The 23,447-nt window shown below is 42.5% G+C and overlaps 1 protein-coding gene across 2 annotated transcripts in view; it reads right to left on the bottom strand.

The window, feature by feature from the left end:
• Positions 1-659: 659 nt before the first annotated feature.
• LOC311054943 (choline transporter-like protein 2) overlaps positions 660-23,447 on the bottom strand; it is a 38,334-nt gene continuing 15,546 nt past the window's right edge. For both annotated transcript variants that reach the window (XM_084070977.1, XM_084070976.1), the window contains exons 7-22: positions 22,760-22,832; positions 21,938-22,058; positions 20,121-20,204; positions 19,385-19,497; positions 18,271-18,402; positions 17,565-17,664; positions 16,214-16,306; positions 15,674-15,758; positions 13,920-14,182; positions 11,885-11,979; positions 10,789-10,892; positions 10,637-10,710; positions 9,859-9,929; positions 9,643-9,731; positions 8,749-8,833; positions 660-2,018 (exon numbers count right to left, since the gene is read on the bottom strand). In XM_084070977.1, coding sequence (XP_083927103.1) covers positions 1,906-2,018; positions 8,749-8,833; positions 9,643-9,731; positions 9,859-9,929; positions 10,637-10,710; positions 10,789-10,892; positions 11,885-11,979; positions 13,920-14,182; positions 15,674-15,758; positions 16,214-16,306; positions 17,565-17,664; positions 18,271-18,402; positions 19,385-19,497; positions 20,121-20,204; positions 21,938-22,058; positions 22,760-22,832 — 1,695 coding nt within the window. In that variant the 3' untranslated portion in view covers positions 660-1,905. The remainder of the gene's footprint in view (positions 2,019-8,748; positions 8,834-9,642; positions 9,732-9,858; positions 9,930-10,636; positions 10,711-10,788; positions 10,893-11,884; positions 11,980-13,919; positions 14,183-15,673; positions 15,759-16,213; positions 16,307-17,564; positions 17,665-18,270; positions 18,403-19,384; positions 19,498-20,120; positions 20,205-21,937; positions 22,059-22,759; positions 22,833-23,447) is intronic.

The raw sequence follows: 23,447 nt of genomic DNA, 5'->3' as shown, positions 1-23,447 counted from the left end.
TGGTGAAATATTTCCTACAATGTGCAATAAATATGACTTTTTGATTTGGCGGCCATCTTGAAAAATGACATATTGGATTTTTGGATGGCCAGGTTTAAAAAGTCAAAAGAGTTACCCAGAGGAATGTTCACGCCAAATGTCACGCTTGTATCACAAAATGAACATTTGTTCCTATTATCTGCTTTATTTCTGTTTCTTGTATCTTTATCATTACATGTGGTCAAGTGACGCTCTATCTACACCACTCCTTGACTGCAGTGAGAGCACAGCCTGTCCTCTGGGCAGCCAGGTTTGCTGGCCTTTCTCGATATCCATGCTGTGCACTCAGAACACGAATTCTTCTCAGTTTAATTGCCACTGTGGTCAAATAAGTAGTAAGTAAAAGTACCTCAGATGGGATTCACATTATAATGTTAAGCCCGGTTTATACTTTGGCGCACGACAGTGTCGCGCGTCGAAAATAGCAGCTCTGACTACAATACAATCTCACAAGGCTTGTAAGATCTGCTAATTTTGAAGCAGCTTTTGCTGTCCAGTCCGGGATTTGAATTTAGCTCAATGTCGTCATCCTGTGGACAAATGTGGAACACCATGCAACAACATAGTGCAATAAATGCTTTTGTAACAAGTGACACAGGTAGGAATACCTTAACACAAAGATAAATACAAAACAATGTTTATTAACAAAACACTATCAAAACAGGGAGGATAACTCCAGAAACATGACACTTACTGCTCAGATAGTGTATCCTCAAAAGGCAGTTTAATTTCTGTAGCTTCAGTCTAAACTTCTTCCACAGATTAAAATGCTAAACATATTGCATCAGATTCCTGCCTGGGTCGTTTGGATATGCTTTCAAACAAGCAACCTTTGGGAGGCAGTTTTGAACAAAATTGCTTTGGTAACAATGTTAGGCATTAATTTCAATGTTACAGAGCCCTTTAAAAAAAAGCTATGTATACAGTTAAGATATCTTCACTATCACATTCTGAGCACACCTTCATGCAACATACTTCAAAATATAAAAATATAACCATACTAAATCCCTAATATTGGCATACAGACTTTTGTGATAACCAAAAGGTGTGTAACATTTAAAATATCTTTTGGTTATGACTGTATTTAAAATGAAAATACTTTTTGAAAATGCACTAGAACTATAAAATGTTATTACCTAACAACAATGAAAGCACGTTTGTCTCGCTCATAAAAAAAAAGCAGACATGCAGCATTAAAACGCAAATTTTGGGGGGCGTGGCCCCTTATTGTGACCTGAGGTGAGCTGACATGTGTTCAGTAGAGCAGTGGTTCTCAAAGTGGTTATTTTCCCGCCCAATTTTGAACCAGTTCAGGGTGTTTCCTCTGGAGGTTCAGAACCCTACGAGTTGGTTCGGAACTGGAAGCAAGAAATACCAGGTTTTTCTGGGAACCAAAGTGGGCGTGTCAAATATTCTACAGGTTGGAAGATGCAGATTCATGACGTATCCTTGATTACAATGGCTCTGTTTCAACCTGGTGGAAACGCAGGCCGGTTCGCTAGAAAGCACCACGGTTCCAAGAATCTAGAACGGAACCGGTTCTAGAACATTAATTTGGTGGAAAGGGGGCCAAAATGGGGTCTGGGGTCGGTGGCCTAATGCATAGTAAACTGGGGGTCCTTGAAAATAAAACATTTGAGAACCGATGCAATAGTGACACAGTCAACCTACATAACACAACGGACGACACTTCTGATTATCACATCATAGGCACTTAGGTGATTTAACAGAACTGAGCTCCTTACTCAACCCTGTTATTTAAAAGGCATATTACACTGTACAAAAAAAACTCCAAATATATAATTATGGATTTTTTAAACTCCAAACATTGCCAGTTGTTTGCACCTCCATGACAGCAGGGGTGCTCTACTCTGCAGGTGCAGGCTCGGGCTTGTTTTTCTTGTTGAGTACTTGGCGGAGGCTCTCTGGCATCAGGTAGGGCCTTTCTGCAGAGCCGTCGTTCCTCTCAAGATCCTCCACTACAAAAAGAAAAAAAAACAGTTTTAAAGGGTTTCACCTTAAAACAGTTCGGGGTCATTTTAACGTCTATACTCAGGCTTTTGTGTCTACATTTTTGTATATCATCATCATCCGTTTTTACGTCTGGAGACTTCGCTCAGACCTGAACCCATTTGATTTGGCGTTAGGAACCCGTTACATGATACATAGTATAATAACTGAAAAAAGTAATTGGAAAAAACACTGTCACCGTGTCACGCATTTGGACAAGAAATAGACAATGCAGAAACTTGATTCAGCACTGCCTTGTTTGATATTTTTTTACTTTGTGATAAACGCGAGGTGAGCCCCAGGCAGGCCATGGTAGGCTCCTCACCATGCCAAAAAATAGTGAGACTGCATGGTGGCTGGAGGTTGCAACAAATCAGAGCGCTTAGAACTTCCAGACAACTAGAGCTGAATTATTAAGACCTAAGGTTTCTGAATTGGTCAAAAATGTTTAAAACAGGTACAGTAAGCTGGGTTATTTAATGTTGCGACATTTTGAAACTAACATCACAAAACGAGCATTCCTTTCATACAGTATATTATCGTCTGTCGGGTGGAAACCTCTTATGTCTACTCTAAAAGTTACTTTTCGGGATTCAAATTCACAAAAACGGTAAAAATAGCAAATCGACGCTCAAAAACGTGCCCGCTTCTCGCCACTTTTTCGAGCCTGTGGATCAGCAACTTCTGATGCTTTTGTGTGACGCTGTAGTATGATAAAGTAGGGCATTCATTTACGAAACAAAACAAAGTTTTCTGCCCGACAGCAACGATGTATGACAAGATATCGTCAAACCTCACATTTAGAAGAAAAAATAACTAACATTAAAATGTAAAAGGCAGCGTCAGAGACACTGGGAACTTTAATCAATAATAATTGACATATCACTGCCTTCATGCGAATAAGATACGTGTCCAGCATTTTTAGGGCAGTTGAAAAATGTTCAGCTTCATGCAGCAGAGACTGACTTCAGTTAACTCATTCAATCCGGGAACGCATCCGTGTCATTTTAGATTTCTTATGGCTATTCAAAAATAGCAGATATACAAGCTCGTAGCACGGCACCGAGTGCCGCGCTAATGGGTTAACATGTAATGGGTTAACATGTATCAAAACAGTCTGCCGGGTCAGGCACACACACGTCATGGCATAGAGGTAACAAAGGCATTACAGTACGTTGCTATATAATGATAAAGCCCCACATCTTAATACTGCTTTTAGTCTCAAAAAGAGGACACTAATATGTATTTACTAGGTGTAAATTACTTATAGCTTAGTAAAGGTAGTGAATAGTAAACACAAATAGTGCATTGATGGTAGTGAGTTGTAAAAACTAATAAAAACATAGCCATCAGGAACGCAAGCCGTAAAACACAGGGATTTAAGCACATCAAGCATAAACAATAGAACTTTAAAGGGGTTTAGGTTATAGTGCAAACATTCCACCCACAATAACACTGTAAATTAGGCACATAAGTGACTTCAAGTTTGGCCAGTGGCAGTGGTAGGAACACAAATACAAAGAAAATGCTTTCACTGTTAGTTTAGCTTAGCTCTTCCCTTAAAGCTGCAATCCGTAAGATGTATACAGTATGTACTTCTTGAGATTTGAACTCGGGTCTCCTGCACAAGAGATGGAATGTCTACCGCCGAGCTAAGACCGAGCGAAGACAGGACACCCACGTGGGCAGGGGAGATAGTTAGTACTTATTGTTAGTACTTTTACTACCAGTCGACCAGTGTTGCTACCCGAACACAGGCTCCAAAAATGTCTCAATAGAACTTAGGAGTACCTCTGCAGATGCACGACTAGTTATATTGTGTTAAAGGAGAGATCCGGACATGTTAAGTGTTATCTCTGATGTGTCGCTAATCACTCACCAACGTAGAAAGGGACGTTGAGTTATTCCAGAGATTCCCCTATTGTCCAGTCTGGAGACCCCCCCCCCCCCCCGTTGGCATAATGGGAGGCGTGTGGAAGGCTGAAATTCGCCTAATATAACCGATGCAAAGTTCGTTTTTTCTCTACTCCTGCTCATAGTGGAGTCTCATGATACTCAAACATGCACTGAATGTCGCAAACGAGCCACCGTTAGTTCAGAACGAGATGACGCTGTTTGCTTGTTTCTTATAGACGCCAGGTTCTATGGAAGAAACAAGAAAACAGTGTCTAACTTTGCATCGGTTATATTAGGCGACTTTCAGCCTTCCACGCGCCTCCCATTATGCCAACGGAGGGGGTCGCCAGACTGGACAATAGGGGAATCTCTGAAATAACTCAACGGCCCTTTCTACGTTGGTGAGTGATTAGCGACACATCAAAGATAACACTTAACATGTCCGGATCTCCCATTTAACATACTCATTGTTGCCGTCAGGCAGAAACCTTGTATCTCCATATTTCAACCCCCCCCCCCCGAAAATGAATGCCCTTCTACTTGATCTACAAGCTCACATGCGTTGTGAGCTTGTAGATCACTATTTTCACAATTAAAAAAAAAAAATTAAATAATAAAAAAGGAACGGTTTTGGACATACAGTCATACAGATTTGACCATTGTAGATTGGTCAAAATGACATTTTATTCACAAACAAAGTTAATGGATTGCAGCTTTAACTTATGATAATCACTCACGGTACAAATCTACTCTTATCCAGCTAAAGTCATTAGCAGCAAACGATCCCCATAGGACACTAATACAAAATAAAAAAGGTCATCATTAGTCACTTGTCAAAGGGAACTTTCCAAAACGGCAACCTTGATCGTTGACCAGGACCCTTACTCCTTTTGAGTTTAATTGCATTTGGATTTAAACAAACTAATGTATGCTCATGAAAGGTCAGCACATCAACAACTCATTTGCCACATTCCAGACCTCCTGACCGCCATCGATGGACGAGACTTCACTCAAACGCTCTTTTCTCAGATATGGAAGACATACTCTTAAGTCAGTGGTTCGCAACGGATCCCCGGGGGGCCCCTTGGGAAGGGGTTCCAGGGGGTCCCCAGAAAAATAAGGAACAGTGTAAACAACACTTTAAATTTTCAGCTATTCAAAAACGGCAGATCTGCAAGTTCACAATGCATCGCGATGCGACACGTGAGCTTGCGGATCTGCTATTTGACGAAAAATATAAGCCAAATCTACTCTTATGGGCAAAACATCTTTTCAGATGGGGGTCCACGCCAAATACATACTGTATCAATTTGAGGGTCTTTGACATGAAGATGTTTGAGAACCACTGCTTTGGGTAAAGAGATGGGAAATGTCACATCATTGACCATATTGACACAGCAGCCATTTTGCTCTTACATCATGATAGTAAGAGCCCACTGATAGGATGTAAAAGCAAAAATGTAACTTGATTCTCAAGTTTGTCCCTCAAGGGGTCCTTGAGGGAGTTCCAGGGGGTCCACAGCTAAATGATAGTAAGGAACCCAATTAACATTGATTTTACAAAAGAAATTGGGGTCCCAGAGATAGAAATGCCATTAAATGAGGTCCGTAGCCTCTAATGCATGTCAAACTGGGGGTCCTTGATATTACAATGGTTGAGTCACTATTAGAGCTGCAAAAAAAAATCTTCTCTTAGGGGTCCCTGTCTGGCGTATCTTTTCAAATGGGGGTCCGCGGGCTATTAACACATTGACTGCCATCGGCTAATCTCAGAACGTCCATCGTAGTGCCAAGCAATTTCTTACCTTTTTTGTTTTTTTGATTCCGTCATAGGCCCCGCTAAATCCGTTTAAAATCCGCGTTCATTTGGTTCGACACAAACACGGGACCCGACCGAACAAAACGCTGAAAACCGTGCGGCGATCCGACACTGCATTCTGGAGAACGAGAGGAAAACGCTAAAATGGTGGATGCGGTGAGAAAAACAACAAGCCAGAGATAATGGCGTCCAAAGTTGACCGCTAGACAGGAAACGGAGGCGGGAGAAAAACCGGAAACAGTATTATTTAGTTTCCGGTCCGCCCACTTCGAGACCGGAAGTGCAAAAAAAATCCGGAATCTGCACCTGCACGATTTAACATGGGAAAACTACGGGACTACGGGCTACGGGAACGGCAGTTAACGGTTGGATTTAACGGCCCGTAGGACTACGGGCCTGGCAGTGGATGTGTTAAGTGTCAATTTGGGGGTCCTTGACATGAAAAAGTTTGAGAAGCACTGAAACCAGATTGGAATCACATTGGTTTAAAACAAAAAAAAATCTAATCTGATTTCTAAAGATGCGGCTCAGTCTGGACACTCAAGACACGGAAGCCTTTTTTTTAAATACTTTGCTGTACAATGGTGTTGCCCGTGTGACGAGTGTGAGCTTGTACAGTAGATCGGCTATTTTCGGATACTTATGTTGTCGCATTGTTACCACCGTAACCAATGCGGATAGGGCGCTGATGATGTCTGCATACACAAATCCAATCTGGAATCCAATCACTTGGCTTGCAAATCAAAGTATGTCAGTCAGTCCTGAAGATTGTATTTATGAAATCGGATTTATCTGCCGTCTGAACAAAGCCTTAACCACTCGAACCCCAGCGTCCATATTCTGGGGGGGGGGGATCATTAGACAAAAAAAATAGCTGATCTACAAGCTCACAAGTCCAGTTCTCTAAGACTAGAGGGGTTTTAAGTGGTTAATGGCCCGACATCGTCTCTTGCTGTGCTACTCGTCCATAAAAACACACTGGTTCTCAACGAGGGGTCGAGGGTCAAAATGGACCCTTACACGGGTCTGTCTGTAACTGAGGATTCTTCAGTGCAGATTGTGGTTCCAGAGATTTAAAAACAACCGTTATCAAATGGCGGGTGGGTGGGGGGGGTCCGTGGCGTAATGCGCATCGTCTGTTGGGTGGAAACCTCATACTGTATGTTCGAAACTGTTACTTTTCATGGATTCAAATTCAAAAATAGCAAAAAGTAGCAGATCTACAAGCTCGAAACGACCTGCTACTTTTGATGCTTCCGTGTGACGCTGTGGTATGATCAAGCGGGAACGCATCTGTGTCACTTTTCGATTTGAGCTAAAAAAAAAAGCATTATTTTACACTTTGGCTATTCAAAAATAGCAGATATACAAGCTCATAGCGCGGCACCGAGTGCCGCGCTATGAGCTTGTAGATCTGCTATTTTTGAAAAATCGTGAAAGTGTGCAAATCTTTGAATATATATTGGGTTAAAATATGGAGATAAGAGGTTTCTGCCTCAACAGTCAACGATATCAAACTGGGGGTTGTCCTTGAAATGCAAAAAGGGGTTTTGAGGTTGGGCCGGCTCTACACAGAGTGGTCCTGCTGAGTCAGAGCGGGCTGCTCTCTCAGCTGGACGTGCTCGTCCTCCTCCGGCTGGGGTTGAGGCGAAGCCGAAGACAACTGGTCCTCTGTCTTCACTGCGTCTTTGTCCTCCCATAGGATCTCGTGCAGGGTGGAAGACATGTAATATGGCCTCTCGGCTGAGCCGTCGTTGCGCTCCAGGTCCTCGCCTTTTTTTTTTTACATGGGTAAATGTAGCGTGCGTGTTTGTTTGTTTGTGTGTTTTTAGGGTTAAGGGGATGTAGCGATGAAAGGTTGACGGTCAGAGAAGCAGTAGGAAGAGAGATGGAGAAGATGAATTGAGGGAGGTGGGAAGGAAAGAAGAGAAGAGAAAAGAAAGAGAAAGTCAGAACCACAAGCCAAAGGCACCCGCATGCATTACACACCCAGTACCGGCAATTAAAAAGGTTAGAAAGGGTTACGTTGGGTGATTTTAAGAGACGTTTGTATCAGTGGTTCTCAAAGTGGGGTCCAGGGACCCCCAGGAGTCATTGACAGGCCCGGCTTAAAGGGATAGTTCACCCCCAAAATGACTTTTTTTCCCTGTCGATTAGTAACCCCATGGAGACTTGAATTCATGGAGATTTTTTTGTTTTCTGTCACATTCCTAAGCCAATAATTTGATGATTGATGGTTCCGGTAGGAGACACAAAGAGTCTCCTTTGTGTCTCCTACCAGAACCGCTGCCTACCGGTCCGTCATCAAATTATTGGTTTAGGAATACGAAAAAAAAAATCCATGAATTCAAGTCTCCATGGGGTGACTAATCGATAGAAAGTAAATAATCTTTTGGGTGAACTATCCCTTTAATGCACAAGCTTTAGGGCCGGCAGGCCTGGGCACCGAGCTCTGGGTGGCACCAAACGCCTGGCCAGATATGAAATAGGACTTTAGCACAGAAATATTGTCCAGGGGCTGCTGGAGTAGCGGTAAAATTGTACCGAACACCGCCCACCGAGCACCATGTCAGCTAACGGCTAACGCTCGAGCCTGAATTTGATTACATATACATAATGTGTCTAAAATCACTGAACTTACCCTGAAGATGAGTCACAGCTTGTTACATGTGTGCGTTCGGCAATCAGCAACACCATGCAATTTAGAATTAGTAGCAGCCCAACACCATAAGCAATTTAAAAGTGTTTAAAAAGTGTGGAAGTGCATTTGATTCAGTCCATCACAGAGCATCGCATTTCCTTACGCTGTTGAGTGGTCAGTCACCATAAAACCACCATTCCTTTCCCCCGTTCTCTAGATATTCACAATGCTCCGGTTGTGTGATTGTGGATAAATGGTTGGCACTTACACTACCAATGTGAATAAAATATTCAGGTGTAGTGTGTGTGTGTGTGTGTGTGTGTGTGTATGTATAAGTACTTACAGAAGCAGAGGAAGAGTGTGTCCACACACATGGCATAAACGCTGAAAAAGCCGTGGGCAATGAGGTAGGAGCCAACCACCACAGTCTACAATAGAGGACAAAAAGAAGAATATACACACATTCAGGCCAAATGCACCCTTTGTTGCACAACTATGATACACAAGATGCCGTGCATCACGTTTTCATGCCACTTATTTTCGTCAAGTGACAAGGTCGTACAGTGAAATTAGCCCTTAGCATTGACATCCGAGTATGACAAGAATGGCTAAAATAAAACAGTTAACATAATAAATGAATGGAAATAGCATGACCAAAACAACCAGAAAAAACAAAAACCTCCCTGTATAGGTTTAAAACATTCAATAGGCTCTAAGCACAGCAGCCATATTGGAAGGACATTGGGCCTCTTCCTTACTTCCTTCACAGGTGTTACCAATGATACTAATGAAGGCTCTGTTCCATTTCATGTAGCACAGTGGTTCTCAAACTTTTTCATTTCAAGGACCCCCATAACTCTCAGAGTTACACACCCGTAAGGGGCCATTTGGAACCCCCTCAAGGAACCATGAGGCTACCTGGACCACACTTTGAGACCCACTAGTGCTTCCAGTGAGCCAACAAGCACAACATCGGCCCCCTGACTCTGTTTGACCAGAATGGAGCAGAGCCTTAATTAGTAATATTGGTAACACCAATAATACTATTAAGGAAGTAAGAAGAGGCCCAATTTCTTTCCAAAATGGCTGCTGTGCATAGAGCCTATTCAAACGGCCTATTCAAAACGGTCACCCAAAGATGGGTAGCCAAGACGGACGCATGTATCAGTCTCGCCAAAAGCCCGTTCCGAGCCACCTGAATATCAAAGTGAAATCCTGACCACCCGTCATCACCTACCAGGATGGGGACCCAGTAATAGTGGAGATTTGGGGCCGTGTCCTCAAAGGCCTTCACTCTCCCCGAGAAGAAGAAGAAAGCAAAGATTCCTGGGGCAGCAAAATGGAAGACACGTCACAAACAGAAAGCTCTATGATAGAAGGTTATGCATCGAAACAAAGTGTACAGTTGAAAGATGGGTGATGAATGTGATGGACCAGTCAACAGCTGACTTACCCACGAGCCCTACGATGAGGAGCTTGCCCAAAAATAAGAGGAAATCTGTCACTTTGTCCAGGACAGCTACCCTGTGACATCAAACAGAGTCAGTATTAATTAACTGTGGGGAAACATAAATTAAATGACTGGCCTCTCTGGTAGTGAGAGGACACAAATCATGTTTGCGCTACGTAAAGATGGTGGAGCATCTAATGTCACATTTCCAGTGGAGTGGACGTGACATGAACAGGAAACATGAATGCCAAGTGATGAAAGTAGTCACATAAATGCCTTACAATTATGTAAACATTGCGATATGTGGGCTCCCAGCAATTGCATGTGTATACTGCTAGCACCATAGGAAGGATGCGAAATAACAACGCCATCAGCATTTCACGGCAGAAAACGGCATGTGTGCCAGTTTTACAGTTACAATATGGTTCCAAACCCACCACTCAACCAAAGGGGAATCCCCCCTTGACCAAGGGAGATTTTAGGCTTCTGGTCTTCAGGCACTGGTCTACTCGGTCTACTTTGCTACATCCAACCCTATTTAATATACATCCCAAAAGGACGCCCAAACTAGCATGAGCCCTGAATGTTGCCACCTGGATTCAAACACGCGTCTCCTCCATGGGAAACCAATAATGTGTATAAAATAAGGATTTATTAATTACAATATATCCTGGATTGGATTTGTAAATTAAACATATTAATTAAAGGGACACTAATGCAAACACGAACACACGCATGCACTCACACACACACACACACACACACACACACACACACTCACCTGATCATGTTCCTCATGAGGAGGAAAAAGGCATCTTTGGCAGAAGTGCAAAAGTTTTTACCATATATCGCCACCTAGGGACAAAAGACATCTTGTTACATTCAATACAAACGCATCTTCAAATTCGGAGTATCTTTGTGTCCAACACTCACCATAATGTAGGCATTTCTGTTGAGGAACTTGATAAATTTCTCCAGACACCAGAAGCAGCACTTTAGGCAGCAGAGACAGAACTTGGCACACTTATTCTGGGCTCCTGTGAGGGATCACACAACAAGATTTAACAATTTACAAAAAAAAACAACAGACAAGACAAAACTGGTGCAGGAGCTATGCAGTAAAACATTAAGTAATTTATTTAGTAGGATCGACTTTTGCATTTGACTCGCTACACATAGCGATGATGAAGATACACTGTCCCTCCCAAACTATTCTGGGCCGTAGGGACCATGTACATTGTACAAGAGCCAAGGTGGTGACCCCCAGATGGCAACGGTGAAGAGTTTGACATTCTGGCGGGGGTGTTGCAACGGGACACCCAGGCCAGGGTCACCCTCTTCAATATGGTCCTGGACCATGCACTTAGGCAGGCCATCGGTGGACGGAAGCAAGTACTCTCAGAGTTAAATTAACATTGATTTTACAATATAAATTGGGGTCCCAGAGATAGAAATGCCATTAAATGGTGGTCTGTAGCCCTAATGCATGTCAAACTGGGGGTCCTTGAAATTAAAATAACTGAGAATCACTGCTAGAGCCGTAAAAATCTTCTCTTATGGGGGTCCCTGGCATATCTTTTCAAATTGGGGTCCGCGGGCTAATAAGTGTCAATTTGGGGTTCCTTGACATGAAAAAGCTTGAGAACCCCTGGTCTAGATGACATGTGGATGACATCTGCCTACTATCTGACTATATGGAACAGGTACAGGTACACTTGACCAGAGTGGAGATGTGTGATAAGGTTGTTGGTCTTGGGTTTAATGTCAAGAAAACCAAGGCTATCACCCGCAACATCCTCTCAGACCTTTCCCCTCTAATGACAGGAGGCTACATGCTGACAGTGCTGTTTGTTTATTAACCACTGACATAGTAACATAAGTTTAACATAAGTTTGGCCTCAGGTCTTAATGGGTTAAGTCCAAAATGTCTGCTGTGTGAATACGGTGAACACTATAAAGACCATAAAGGGTGATTTATACTTTGTTGTGTGCGGTGTCGTGCAGCCAAGTAAAATCAAGGGTAACATACCTTTGAGTTTGTGGTCCAGGTACTCCAGGAAAACCCTGATGATCTGAACGATGGACAGGATGAGAGAGCCGAACGCCAGAGACCCAGTGTGGTACCTGACACAAACAGGTTACATATTGTATGACGAACACACGTTTGAGTAAATGTTTGAGTAAATGAGTGCTAAAAACAAAACTATACAATGAACTACACACACACTACACATATAGCCTAGAACAGTATGGTATTGTATAGAGAAATGCATACAAATGTGCACATGCAGTGCACACAAACACGGATCCTTGATCAAGACACTATAGACCAATTATTTGTTTACCAACATTGAGACTGAACACACAGGTGATTGTTTCATGCAATCAATTCCCAACATAGGGTGCGTTCGGAAATACAGCAATGAGCGCACTGGCCAATACAAACTAATAGGCGAGTGCGCTCCGGTGCGCAATTTCCGAACGCACCCTCGGTGCCAGACCTGCGCGCGCAATATTGGTTCTTATCGCTTGCAACCAGTGTGACGTCGTCTGTTAAGGGGTCTATACCGCAACTTGCTTACTCATGTTAAGTGGTACCAGTGGGAGTTAGCTAGATCAGTTTTCAACCTTTTTCATGCCTTTTTCATGCCCTTTTTCACCCCTAAATCGATATACATTTGGCCGCGGACCCCCATCTGAAAATGTTTTGTGCCGAGGACCCCCAGAAGAAAATTTTTGAGTTTGAAATGTTCGCTTTAAAAAATATACATATTCAAAGATATGCACACATTTTCAAGATTTTTCAAAAATAGCAGATCTACAAGCTCATAGCGTGGCACTATATCTGCTATTTTTGAATAGCCAAAGATAAGCGGTTAAAACGATTGTGACGCCATGTTAACTAATTTCGCTGGAGGGCCACAGGTGGTCCCCGAATCACATTAATGACCTGGAGAGGGTCATCCATGCTTTTATTTCTTCAAGACTGGATTATTATTTTTTTTTAATGTTCGTTTTTAAAATTCGAAATGGGTTGGCTCCCCCGTCCCTTGCCGATCATTCTCCACCCAGAGCGATGAGGTCGACTGACCTGCTACTGCTGGAGGTGCCGGCAACACCCAGGGGGAAAAAAACAGGGGTGACCGGGCCTTTGCAGTGGCTGCCCCCAGGCTCTGGAATATCCTGCCCTTGCATATCAAAGCGGCCCAGTCGCTAGCTACCTTTAAATATCAACTAAAGACTCATTTTTTCTCCCTGGCCTGAAGTGCCATCTGATGTATCCCTGTCTCTCCATTGACTGGTGCTAATGGTCGTTTTGTTTTTATTTGCACTTCATTTTGTATCCTACGTCTGTTTACTTTGCATTGTTTGCTCTTTGTTGTGTGTTTTTAAAGGGATTCTAGGCAACATTAAGCCTAAATTAAAAAAAATATTTATATATTATTTATATATATATATATATATATTGCATTTTTCCCCTCTATCAGTCACTATATAATGATGCTGGGGTGTTTTCCTGCATTGAAACACAGTCCTCTTTCTGAAATTCGTATTTTCCCTACTGTTTATGTTTGTCCGGGACGTAAATTAACGCACACATGTGCGCGTCCGTGTGAACTTTTTACTTTCGGTTTTAAAACGCTCTCAAACGTCTTTTTTGAGGCACAGAGTTTACTTTTAAGATAGCGTTTGGATAGAATTTAGTTGTTTAACTTCATATATGTGGTCAATTTATCATGAAAGAGCCCATTTAAAAATAAAAATTCAGAGAACCGGCAGGGGCGGCCAGTTCCGCATATTGTATCCGAATAAAGCAACCTGTTTTGGGCATGCCCATTCAGAAGTCCCCCCTGCGTCACCCCCTGGTGGTCGGGGAAACGAACTCCTGGAGGGGGCGGTGTTTTTTCTTTGTTTATCTCTGAACTTGCCTACAATCCCTTTAACAGCACTTTGTTTGATTCTGTCATGTGAAATGTGCTATATAAATAAACTTTGATTTGATTTGATTGGTAGAGAACCGCTGAGCTAAATGGCCAACCACGTAAACACACACACACACACACCTGAGAGATCTCCCCAGGGAAGAGAAGATGGGGAAGGCGGGCATGTCGTCGGGTTTCACGAAGGCCCAGTAGTACGAGGCGAACGCCCCCGCCAGCGTCATCTGTCCCAGGGCCGTGACGAAGTTGGCGCACCAGAAGAAGAGGAAGACGTTGTAGAACTGCAGGCCGATCAGGTACTTGTGGTAGACCGTCTCGCCGCCGTAGAAGGCAAACAGGCACTCGGCGTCGGGGCATTCCCTCTTCATCTCGGACGTGGTGAAGTTCTGGGACACAGAACACAGGGTACGATAGAGCATTTGGTTCTCAAAAGTGGGGTCCGGGGACCCCCAGGGGTCCTTGAGGGGGTTCCCAGCAAAAGTAGTTAACATAGCATTACAATCATCTTAACGACTATCCATTTCTATATTAAAATAAAAATAGCAGATGTTCAAGCTCGCAACATTTTGAATAATTTAGATTTTTTAAGAAGCCCAAATCTTCTCTTCTGGGGGTCCCTGGCACAAAATATTTTCAGAAGGGGGTCCGTGGCCAAATACATATCAATTTGGGGGTCCACGGCACGAAAATGATTAGGAACCAATGCAATAGTGTCAATGATTGAATATAGGCAAAACTTAAACAAACTTGACATCTGAAAAATAAAGACATTTGGGGGGAAATTGTCGAGATTTATGTAAAGTGTGTGGCAATGTGGACAAGTGGCTTGTTGTTGGAATCAGCTGAGTATTTACTGCATTGTCTTAGATACCCAAGCGGTGCTACTCACGTGTCTGAGTAGCACAGTCGTTAAAGGGATATTTCACTTTAAAAAAAAACGTTGGGTCATTTTTTCGTCTACTCAGGCTTTTGGGGGCCCCCCAGACCGTTTTTAAGTTGCTTGTTATACACATTTTGGAAAATGAAAAAAATAAATAAAAATAATTAAATAAAATAAATGAAAAAAGTAATCGAAAAAACACGGCCCCCTCGCGTATTAGGAGGGCAGGGTGAGTCACCAGAACCAAGGACGGGTGTTTTTGATGAATCTAACATGGTTAAAATGGAGTTTGAAGTTATAATGGGTTTGTATAGGAAGAGGGCGTGTCTGATAAAATGAATATCAAATATCTAAATACTGAATCAAGCAACTTAAAAACAGTCTGGGGGGCTCACAAAAGCCTGAGTAGACGATAAAATGACCCAAAGTTTTTTTGAAAGTGAAATATCCCTTTACGAGTGTTTGCCTTTGAATCTTTAAGAAGGTTGTGCACAATCAATGTAAAGCGCTTTGGATAAAAGCGCTATATAAATGCACCATTCACCAAGGTTGGATCGGCCCCACCTCAGCAATTCATGTCCCTGGTCTAGCGCATTTGTGGGAAGGGGATAGACACCCTCGTTGCTCAGCTGATACCAATAATAAGCCACTCTGACCTACTTAACTCTCTCAGTGCCACACAACGGGATATCCCGAGTTTTTTCTGAATGCCCTCAGTGCCAAAACGAGAAATCCTGAGTTTAAGAACCCAAGATATCATTATCTGAAGATTTGCAGCTCCATCCACTCTTTGTTTAACTTATTATAGAAAAAGGCTGTATCTCGCTTCCTAAGCACTTTTTTTACTTTGAAAAAAAAAAAAAAAGATTGCTGGCACAGTATGAACATATATTTTTATTTCATTGGCACTGAGAGAGTTAACACTGGTATGGTCATTTAAGATGTCTTTTTACAGAATTTACACTTAAAAGAGAGGATAGAACATAAGGTAACTTACAGCTGGCTCACACGTTTTCCTGGAGTGCTCACATAACGTTTCATTAAACACCTTATAGATGGGCTCATTAGAGGTGGACAGGAAGCTGATCAATCTGTCAAGGACAATGACTACCGTGACTTTGAACGACTCAACATTTCCCCACTGAGTAGCGTGTAGAATATTAGCAATGACTCCATTAAATAGACCACCTCGGGTAAAAGCTAGAATCGGCAAACGATTCACCCATCAAATTCACTTATGATGACACCTGTTAATCTTGAGACAAAAGCAAAGCTGAGAGGGAGACAGTGTAGGAGAGACAGACGGTAGGAAAGACGAGAGAACGTAGGAGAAACAGACAGTGGAAAGCCGAGAGGGAGACGGGCAGTAGGAATGCTGAGAGGGAGACAGTGTAGGAGTGACAGATGCAGGAAAAGCTGAGAGGGGTAGATATGTGGTTCCAGAAACAGTCTTACTCTTAATCACAACACCATATCTGTGCAACGTCCCAATACAGTCAATATAGACGACAGTCATTCACTGGAACATGAAGGATACACAGCAGTGACTGCCCAGTAGGCAATGACCATGGCCAGGAGTGCAAAGGTGAACAGCGGGTAAAAGAGGGACGACATCACGTGTCCAACAGCTCTGCAAAACAAAAACAACAGAGTTTTGGTGGGCTCAGTAAGAGTGTAAATCTCTGCAAGTAGGCATGCCCTACCTCCCCCTCCCTGACATTTTTAAATTGAATGAATTGACATTTTCTTTGAAAATCCCTGCTCTACGTGCATGTACTAAGTATTCCTAGCTTGCACTTCCTGATGAATCCCTTGAGGATGTACTAAACGTCAAGACCAAATTGGGTGGCAGAGAAGTAAGGGAAATCTGCTGCTTAGTTTCCAGCATACACACGTATGCGTGTATTAGTTTCCAGCATACACACGTATGCGTGTATTAGTTTCCAGCATACACGCGTGTACAACGTCTTCATTCAGACTGTGGTATTGTACTTGGAGGTGAACTTGCAACTTGCTACTGAAGTTGACCCTGGGTGTAGCCTGTGATAAGTGAGTAACAACAAGTAAGGGAAAACAATTAATCTTAACCCATGGAATGGTGCATGAACCTCCCACAACTATTGTGTGGGGTGGGTCTATGATGGACCCACCCGACACAATAGTGGTGGACCCCAGGTTGCTCTTAAGTCAGGATGGTGGTCCCTGGGTCAAAATCTGTTGAAAACCCCTGCCATAGAGTACCAAAGTCCTGAAGTCACTCCGCTACCACTGGGTTACAGTTATTTTTTTGGTATTAGAAATCCCATAGGCAAGTCTTAGAAGATCCCGTCATATAAGAACCGTGCTCACAAAATAAACAAATCAGCCCGGCTGCTATGTCAGGTATGTGACTCGTCCATTCACAAAAACATTGATAATTGTCGGGGATTGATTTGAAGAATATTCGGGAGGTCCATGGCCTGCTCGCGGTGTACACATGAAATATGATTGGCCTAGAAATTAGCTGTGGATAGACACACACACACACACACACACACACACACACACACACACACACACCTGATTGTGATACTCTCTCCGCCCTCCCAGCGGAGATAAAAAAAAAAAAACAATTGTGAATACAAATGAGTGATTTTCTGCATTCAAATCAAACCCAAATATAATCTATCATCATCACGTGTTCCATTAGGACATAGTAATGAGTGACATCATCTCTGGCTGCGCCGGTAACTTGACATTTCAATCCATTATGATGACTCACAGAATCCATTCACAATCTGTCCTCATTTGACTTTTTTTCCCTCTCCTCCATCGATTTGCCTGCAACCCCTCCCAGCTCTGTGCTGTTATTCTATACAAGAAGGAAAAGGCCTGAGAGCAAATCTAACCTGCTGGCCTCTTTGATGAGAGCGATGGCAATGAGGATCCTCTTCCTGAGGAAGATGAGCAACAGGATGATTATGACTTCAACGATGGCTAGGATGATCACTGAGAGAGAGAGAGAGAAAGCATTCAATTCACTGGGGCAGCTCTTGTTGACAGTCATTTACTCTATTAAAGTATTTATCAAATGCTACTCTCTTATTGTGTTTGTAAACAAATAATGCTATGGGTACCTCCGTTACAAGTAAAAGTCCAGAACTCAAAATGTTCTTGAGTAAAAGTACTAAAGTATTGGCATAGATATGTACTTAAAGTACTCATTATGCAGAATGTCCCATTTCAAGTTCTCAAATGTTTAAAAATCTTTTGATAATAGCAAAAAATAGCTTGTAGATCAGCTATTTTCAAACGGACGAAATGTATATAGGGGCTGAAGTGGTTAATGTATGTTCTGTAATAATAACCAAAATCTGCAAAGTAACTAGCGACTAAAGCTTTCAAATAATTGCAGTGGAGTAAAAGTACAATATTTGCCTCTGAGATGTAGTGGAGAAGTAAAAGTATTGGAAATTGGAAATACTCAAGTAAAGTACAAAAACCTCAAAATTGTACTTATGTACGGAATTTAAATAAATGTACTTCAGTTATTTTACACCACTGCTGTACACAGTATATAAGTGGATGGGGGGGGGGTGTACTGTCTGTACTCACTGAAGGCCAGCCAGGTCTGTCTGATCTGCAGGTAGACGGCAAAGTCCGTCTGAAAGCCCAGGTCCTGGAGGGTGACGTTTGAACCCGGCTCTCCCTTCAGGGAGGCGTACTCCATGTAACAGTGGAAGATACCTGTGACACACACACACACACACACACCATCCATCACCACCGGGGGGAGACACAAGCCCATATTACTACCACTGACCCAAACAAAAATGAATTTGAGATAAAAGCATTATTTTACACTTTGGGCTATTAAAAAATAGCAGATCTACAAGCTTGTAGCGCGGCACTCGGTGCCGCGCTACAAGCTTGTAGATCTGCTATTTTTGAACAATCGTGAAAATGTGTGCAAATCTTTGAATATATGTTGTTTAAGTCCCTGGAACAAAACGTTTTGAGATGGGGGTCGGCGGCCAAATAAATATAATTTTTTAGGGTCCTTGACATGAAAAAGTTTGAGCACCACCGATATAGAAACATGCGTTTTTTCAGAAAACTGTTGGGATTTAGGAGACATGTAGAATCGGCTTCAGGTCTCAATGGGTTAAGCTAATCATCTGGGGAACCATCATCTGGGGAACCCCCCAAAATAATTTGGGGACCCAGTTTGGGAACCACTGTTCCAGGTAACAGATAACGCACTCACACCACATGATACCAGACAGGTTTTAGGTTGTGCACAAGCTGTCCTGGTACATCAAGCCCAATCAACTCCTGTTACCACACATGTGGTATATCGTTGGTGTTGGGCAGAAACTCTCCATGTTGCACCTTTCTGTGTTTTTTCCTGAATGAATACGTCAATGGTTCTAAAGTAGGGTCCGGGGACCCGCAGGGGTCCTTGGATGGGTACCAGGGGGTCCCCAGTAAAATTAGTTAATATTGCGTCAATCATTTTAGTCAGACTTTTTTTTTCAAACATTTTGAACTCAAATCTTTGCTTCTGAGGGGTTCCTGGCACAACATATTTTCAGGCGGGGGTCCGCGGCCAAATACATATCAATTTGGGGGTCCTTGGCACAGAAAAGTTTGAGAACCACTGCCCTACGTGATCATACTACAGCGTCACACAAAAGCGGCACATGTTTACCCGTAAGCAAGTCCTTACCGTAGCCGATGACCAGTATCACCATGACGATGATCACCCACACCATGATTCCTGCCAGGAAACGAAGCAGGACGATGAAGAGGAGGCTGGTGAGCATGGCGATCACCAGCCCTCTGGGAGGGGGGGAAACCACAAATAAAGAGGAAAACATGATTTCACACTTTACTGACAAAATTGTAGCTTGCAGGGTGTCGTTTTCAGTGGTGGAAAAAGTACTCAAATGTTTTACTCAAGTAAAAGTATACTTTTAGTAAATTCACTTGAGTAAAAGTACAAACATATTGGTATCAAAGAAAATGTACTTAAAAGTACCAAAAGTAAAAGTACTAAAATGTTTCAAAATAGATCTACAAGCTCACAACGTGTCCCGATGCGACGCGTTGTGAGCTTGTAGAACGTCTATTTTCAAATAGCATAGGTATAAAATAGGGCTGAAATGGTTAATGTATGTTTTATAATGTGATCATTTATATATGCAAAGTAACTAGTAACTAAAGCTTTCAAATAATTGTAGTGGAGTAAAAGTGCAATATTTGCCTCTGAGATGTAGTGGAGTAGAAGTAAAAGTATTGGAAATTCTCAAGTAAAGTACAAATACCTCAAAATTGTACTTAAATACAGTACGTGTACTTAGTTACTTTCCACCACTGGTTGTTTTGTTTGTTTTGCTGTTCAATGGGAACAGTGTGAGTGATTTGCTGATAGAGGATTTAGGGATGTGTGGGATGGTTCTTACATGAGGATCCAGTACCAGGACTGTGTGTAATCCTCAAAGATCTTCATGACCACCTGACGAGCCTCAATGACCACAGTGGCATTCCTGTGTGGGAAAAATAAACCGGTGATATTAAGTGAGAGAGGAAGAGGCTTCCGTTATGATACCTTAACAGTGATTAATCCATTAAGACCGACGGGAACGCATCTGTGTCGCTTTAGATGTCTTTGGCTATTGAAAAATAGCAGATATACAAGCTCATGGCGCGGAATCGAGTGCCGCGCTACGAGCTTGTAGATCTGCCATTTTTTGGGGGGGGGGGAAACATTGTGAAAATGTGTGCAAATCTTTGAATATATAAATACATCTATAACTCAAATCGGGGGGGGGGGGGGGGTTGACGGACAATTGCATCATTTTGGGGGTCCTTGACATGAAAAAAGTTTGAGAACCACTGATATTATAGCACCATAAGTATTTTTTTCCCCAAAAAGGATTTAGAAGACATTTATTTTTACAGAATCCCCAGAAGCAAAGTTTGAGTCACAAATGTTCGCTTTAAGAAACATGTACATTCAAAGATTTGCGCAAATGTTCATTATTGTTTAAAAAAAATAAATAGCAGATCTACAAGCTCGCTATTAGCTAGATAGCGAATATATCTGCTATTTTTGAATAGCTAAAAAGATAATGGTTAAAGTGGTTAAAATCTAAAATGACAGATGCTTTCCCGGTCTTAACACATTGACTGCCATCGGCTAATCTCAGAACGTCCATCGTAGTGCCAAGCAATTTCTTACCTTTTTTGTTTTTTTGATTCCGTCATAGGCCCCGCTAAATCCGTTTAAAATCCGCGTTCATTTGGTTCGACACTAACACGGGACCCGACCGAACAAAACGCTGAAAACCGTGCGGCGATCCGACACTGCATTCTGGAGAACGAGAGGAAAACGCTAAAATGGTGGATGCGGTGAGAAAAACAACAAGCCAGAGATAATGGCGTCCAAAGTTGACCGCTAGACAGGAAACGGAGGCGGGAGAAAAACCGGAAACAGTATTATTTCGTTTCCGGTCCACCCACTTCGAGACCGGAAGTGCAAAAAAAATCCGGAATCTGCACCTGCACGATTTAACATGGGAAAACTACGGGACTACGGGCTACGGGAACGGCAGTTAACGGTTGGATTTAACGGCCCGTAGGACTACGGGCCTGGCAGTGGATGTGTTAATGGGTTAAGACCTGCTCAACTGGATTGCGCCTGTTGAGCTACTGTTTACACTGTCTATGCTAGGCATGTTGTGGCAGGATGCAGTACAGTATAGACATTTTCTGGTACTGTATAAAAAGATTAGAGAAAGAGACCTGAGATTTAGTCTCCGCTCAGGATTTAAATCACGAACATCAGGACTTGACTGCTTTTAAGACATGAAAGCAAACCTCCAAAATCGCATTTGACCCAGCAAACCCCCAGAGCCGTAGTTTATTCAAAAGCCACTTAAAACGTATCAGTATCGCAGGTTTAGTTTGGCCTATTGCTTTGCACACGGCCCTGTCTTTCTGTAGCATTTGTTTGAAGTAACTTTAACTGGCTAGGCACTGCTAAACTTGCCACGGATATTCCATTATGAGGATGGGCAGACTTGGGACACAAGTCAGACTTTATGTCTTGAAAATCTGGACTTGTGACTTGGACTTGGAAGTGCACCGAAAGACATAAAAAGGCCACCCATAAGAATATTTTGTACAAAGAAACTCATTTAACTTAAAGGCCATTTAAGAAACGCTGAATTCATCAGTATGAAATACATAACATAATTCATCAAGGTGATGAACTCACTTGACTCCATCTATGAGGTCCTTCGCATCTCTCATCCCGGTTCCATCATCAAACTTGGTTTCATTCCCCACCGTGATCACCCCTCCCTTCCCGCCCAGGGCTGGGAAGCATCGACGAGTGACTGAAGTGACAAACAAGAGTTTAGGAGTGGATTTTATGTTGTTTTTTTCCTTTGATTGGATATTTTATTAGGCAAAAAATGTAAAACAGCACAGTTACATTCAAAATACTTTGTCTAACAGGTCCGTTCATAAAAGTCCTTGCGGACTCGTTTCCAAAGAGGGCCTTGGTATTCAATTCATAGACATATATAGTGGCACCACAGTTCGATTTTATCTGTGTTTCTTTGAGGATATCTGTGTTAAATCGCTCTGATAGTACTCTGCTATAGAGTGTTTGTTCAGCAACAGGGGTCTTCCCTATCTGGCCAGCTCTTTAGTGAACAGAAAATGCATTTTCAGGAGAGAGTAACCATTTATCAGCTTTCACTTCATTTCACACATGGTAGTGTATCACAGACCTAACCTAAGTTTTCTGAAAACGTTCAAATTCTTAAAATAATATATATTTTTTAAATATAAAAAAAAAGAAATATATATATATGAGACACAGAGGTGGCTCCCATATTGAAAGGTATAACAACGTATAGGTTACAACAAGTCTAAATGTCATGATGAAGTAAGCGAGGTGAAATGAGACATGGGTAGTTAACACGGAATGACAATGACTAAGTGTCAGGAAAGAATATTTGACCCAACATGATGCACAGTGTCCAGACAGACAGTCTGTGAATAAGGAGGGAAGGTTTGATGTTTGACTTACAGGGCTTGCTAGGTGTCAGCATGGCAGGACATAGACCCTCCTTCAAGATCTGTGGCACACCTTTCTGTATGATCTGTGTCACGGGGGGGGGGGGGGGGAATAGTTGTTGTATGTGCTGTGTTTCATAGTTTGTCACAGATATTCTGGACATTTCAACAATTCCAACAAGGCTGACCAACTGGAGGGGCAACAACTTTCTCTCTGTGTGTGTGTGTGTGTGTGTGTGTGTGTGTGTGTGTGTGTGTGTGTGTGTGTGTGTGTGTGTGTGTGTGTGTGTGTGTGTGTGTGTGTGTGTGTGTGTGTGTGTGTGTGTGTGTGTGTGTGTGTGTGTGTTAGGTTTGAACTCCCAGCCACACAGCGCTCAGTAATGTTGTTCTAACAGCCCTGGGGTGGGTAGAGATGGCAAACACACAGTTCTGAGAAACATGGCCTCAGTTTTAGAGATGATGATCCTCATTTCCAGCCGCTCCACACTGACCCATTGAGCACTGAAGTCATTCGATGTGAGACGCCCCAACACTTTACCCTCACACCCACCCGCCTAAGTGCTAGCAGTTCAATAATGCTGTTACTGAGCTATGGCAAGAGAAGTAACAAATCTGTAGTTAACTCTATTCTTAGTGAAACAAACCTGAGTTGCAACTGCACAGTCTGCCGTTTCCTTCTATACAAAATCTCTTTGCCAGAA

The sequence above is a fragment of the Gymnoscopelus microlampas genome (genome assembly GCF_963454915.1).
Source record: "Gymnoscopelus microlampas genome assembly, chromosome: 11".
Lineage (NCBI taxonomy): Eukaryota > Metazoa > Chordata > Actinopteri > Myctophiformes > Myctophidae > Gymnoscopelus > Gymnoscopelus microlampas.
Note: the sequence above shows the minus strand (reverse complement) of the source record. Positions and strands in the feature narration are given on the sequence as shown.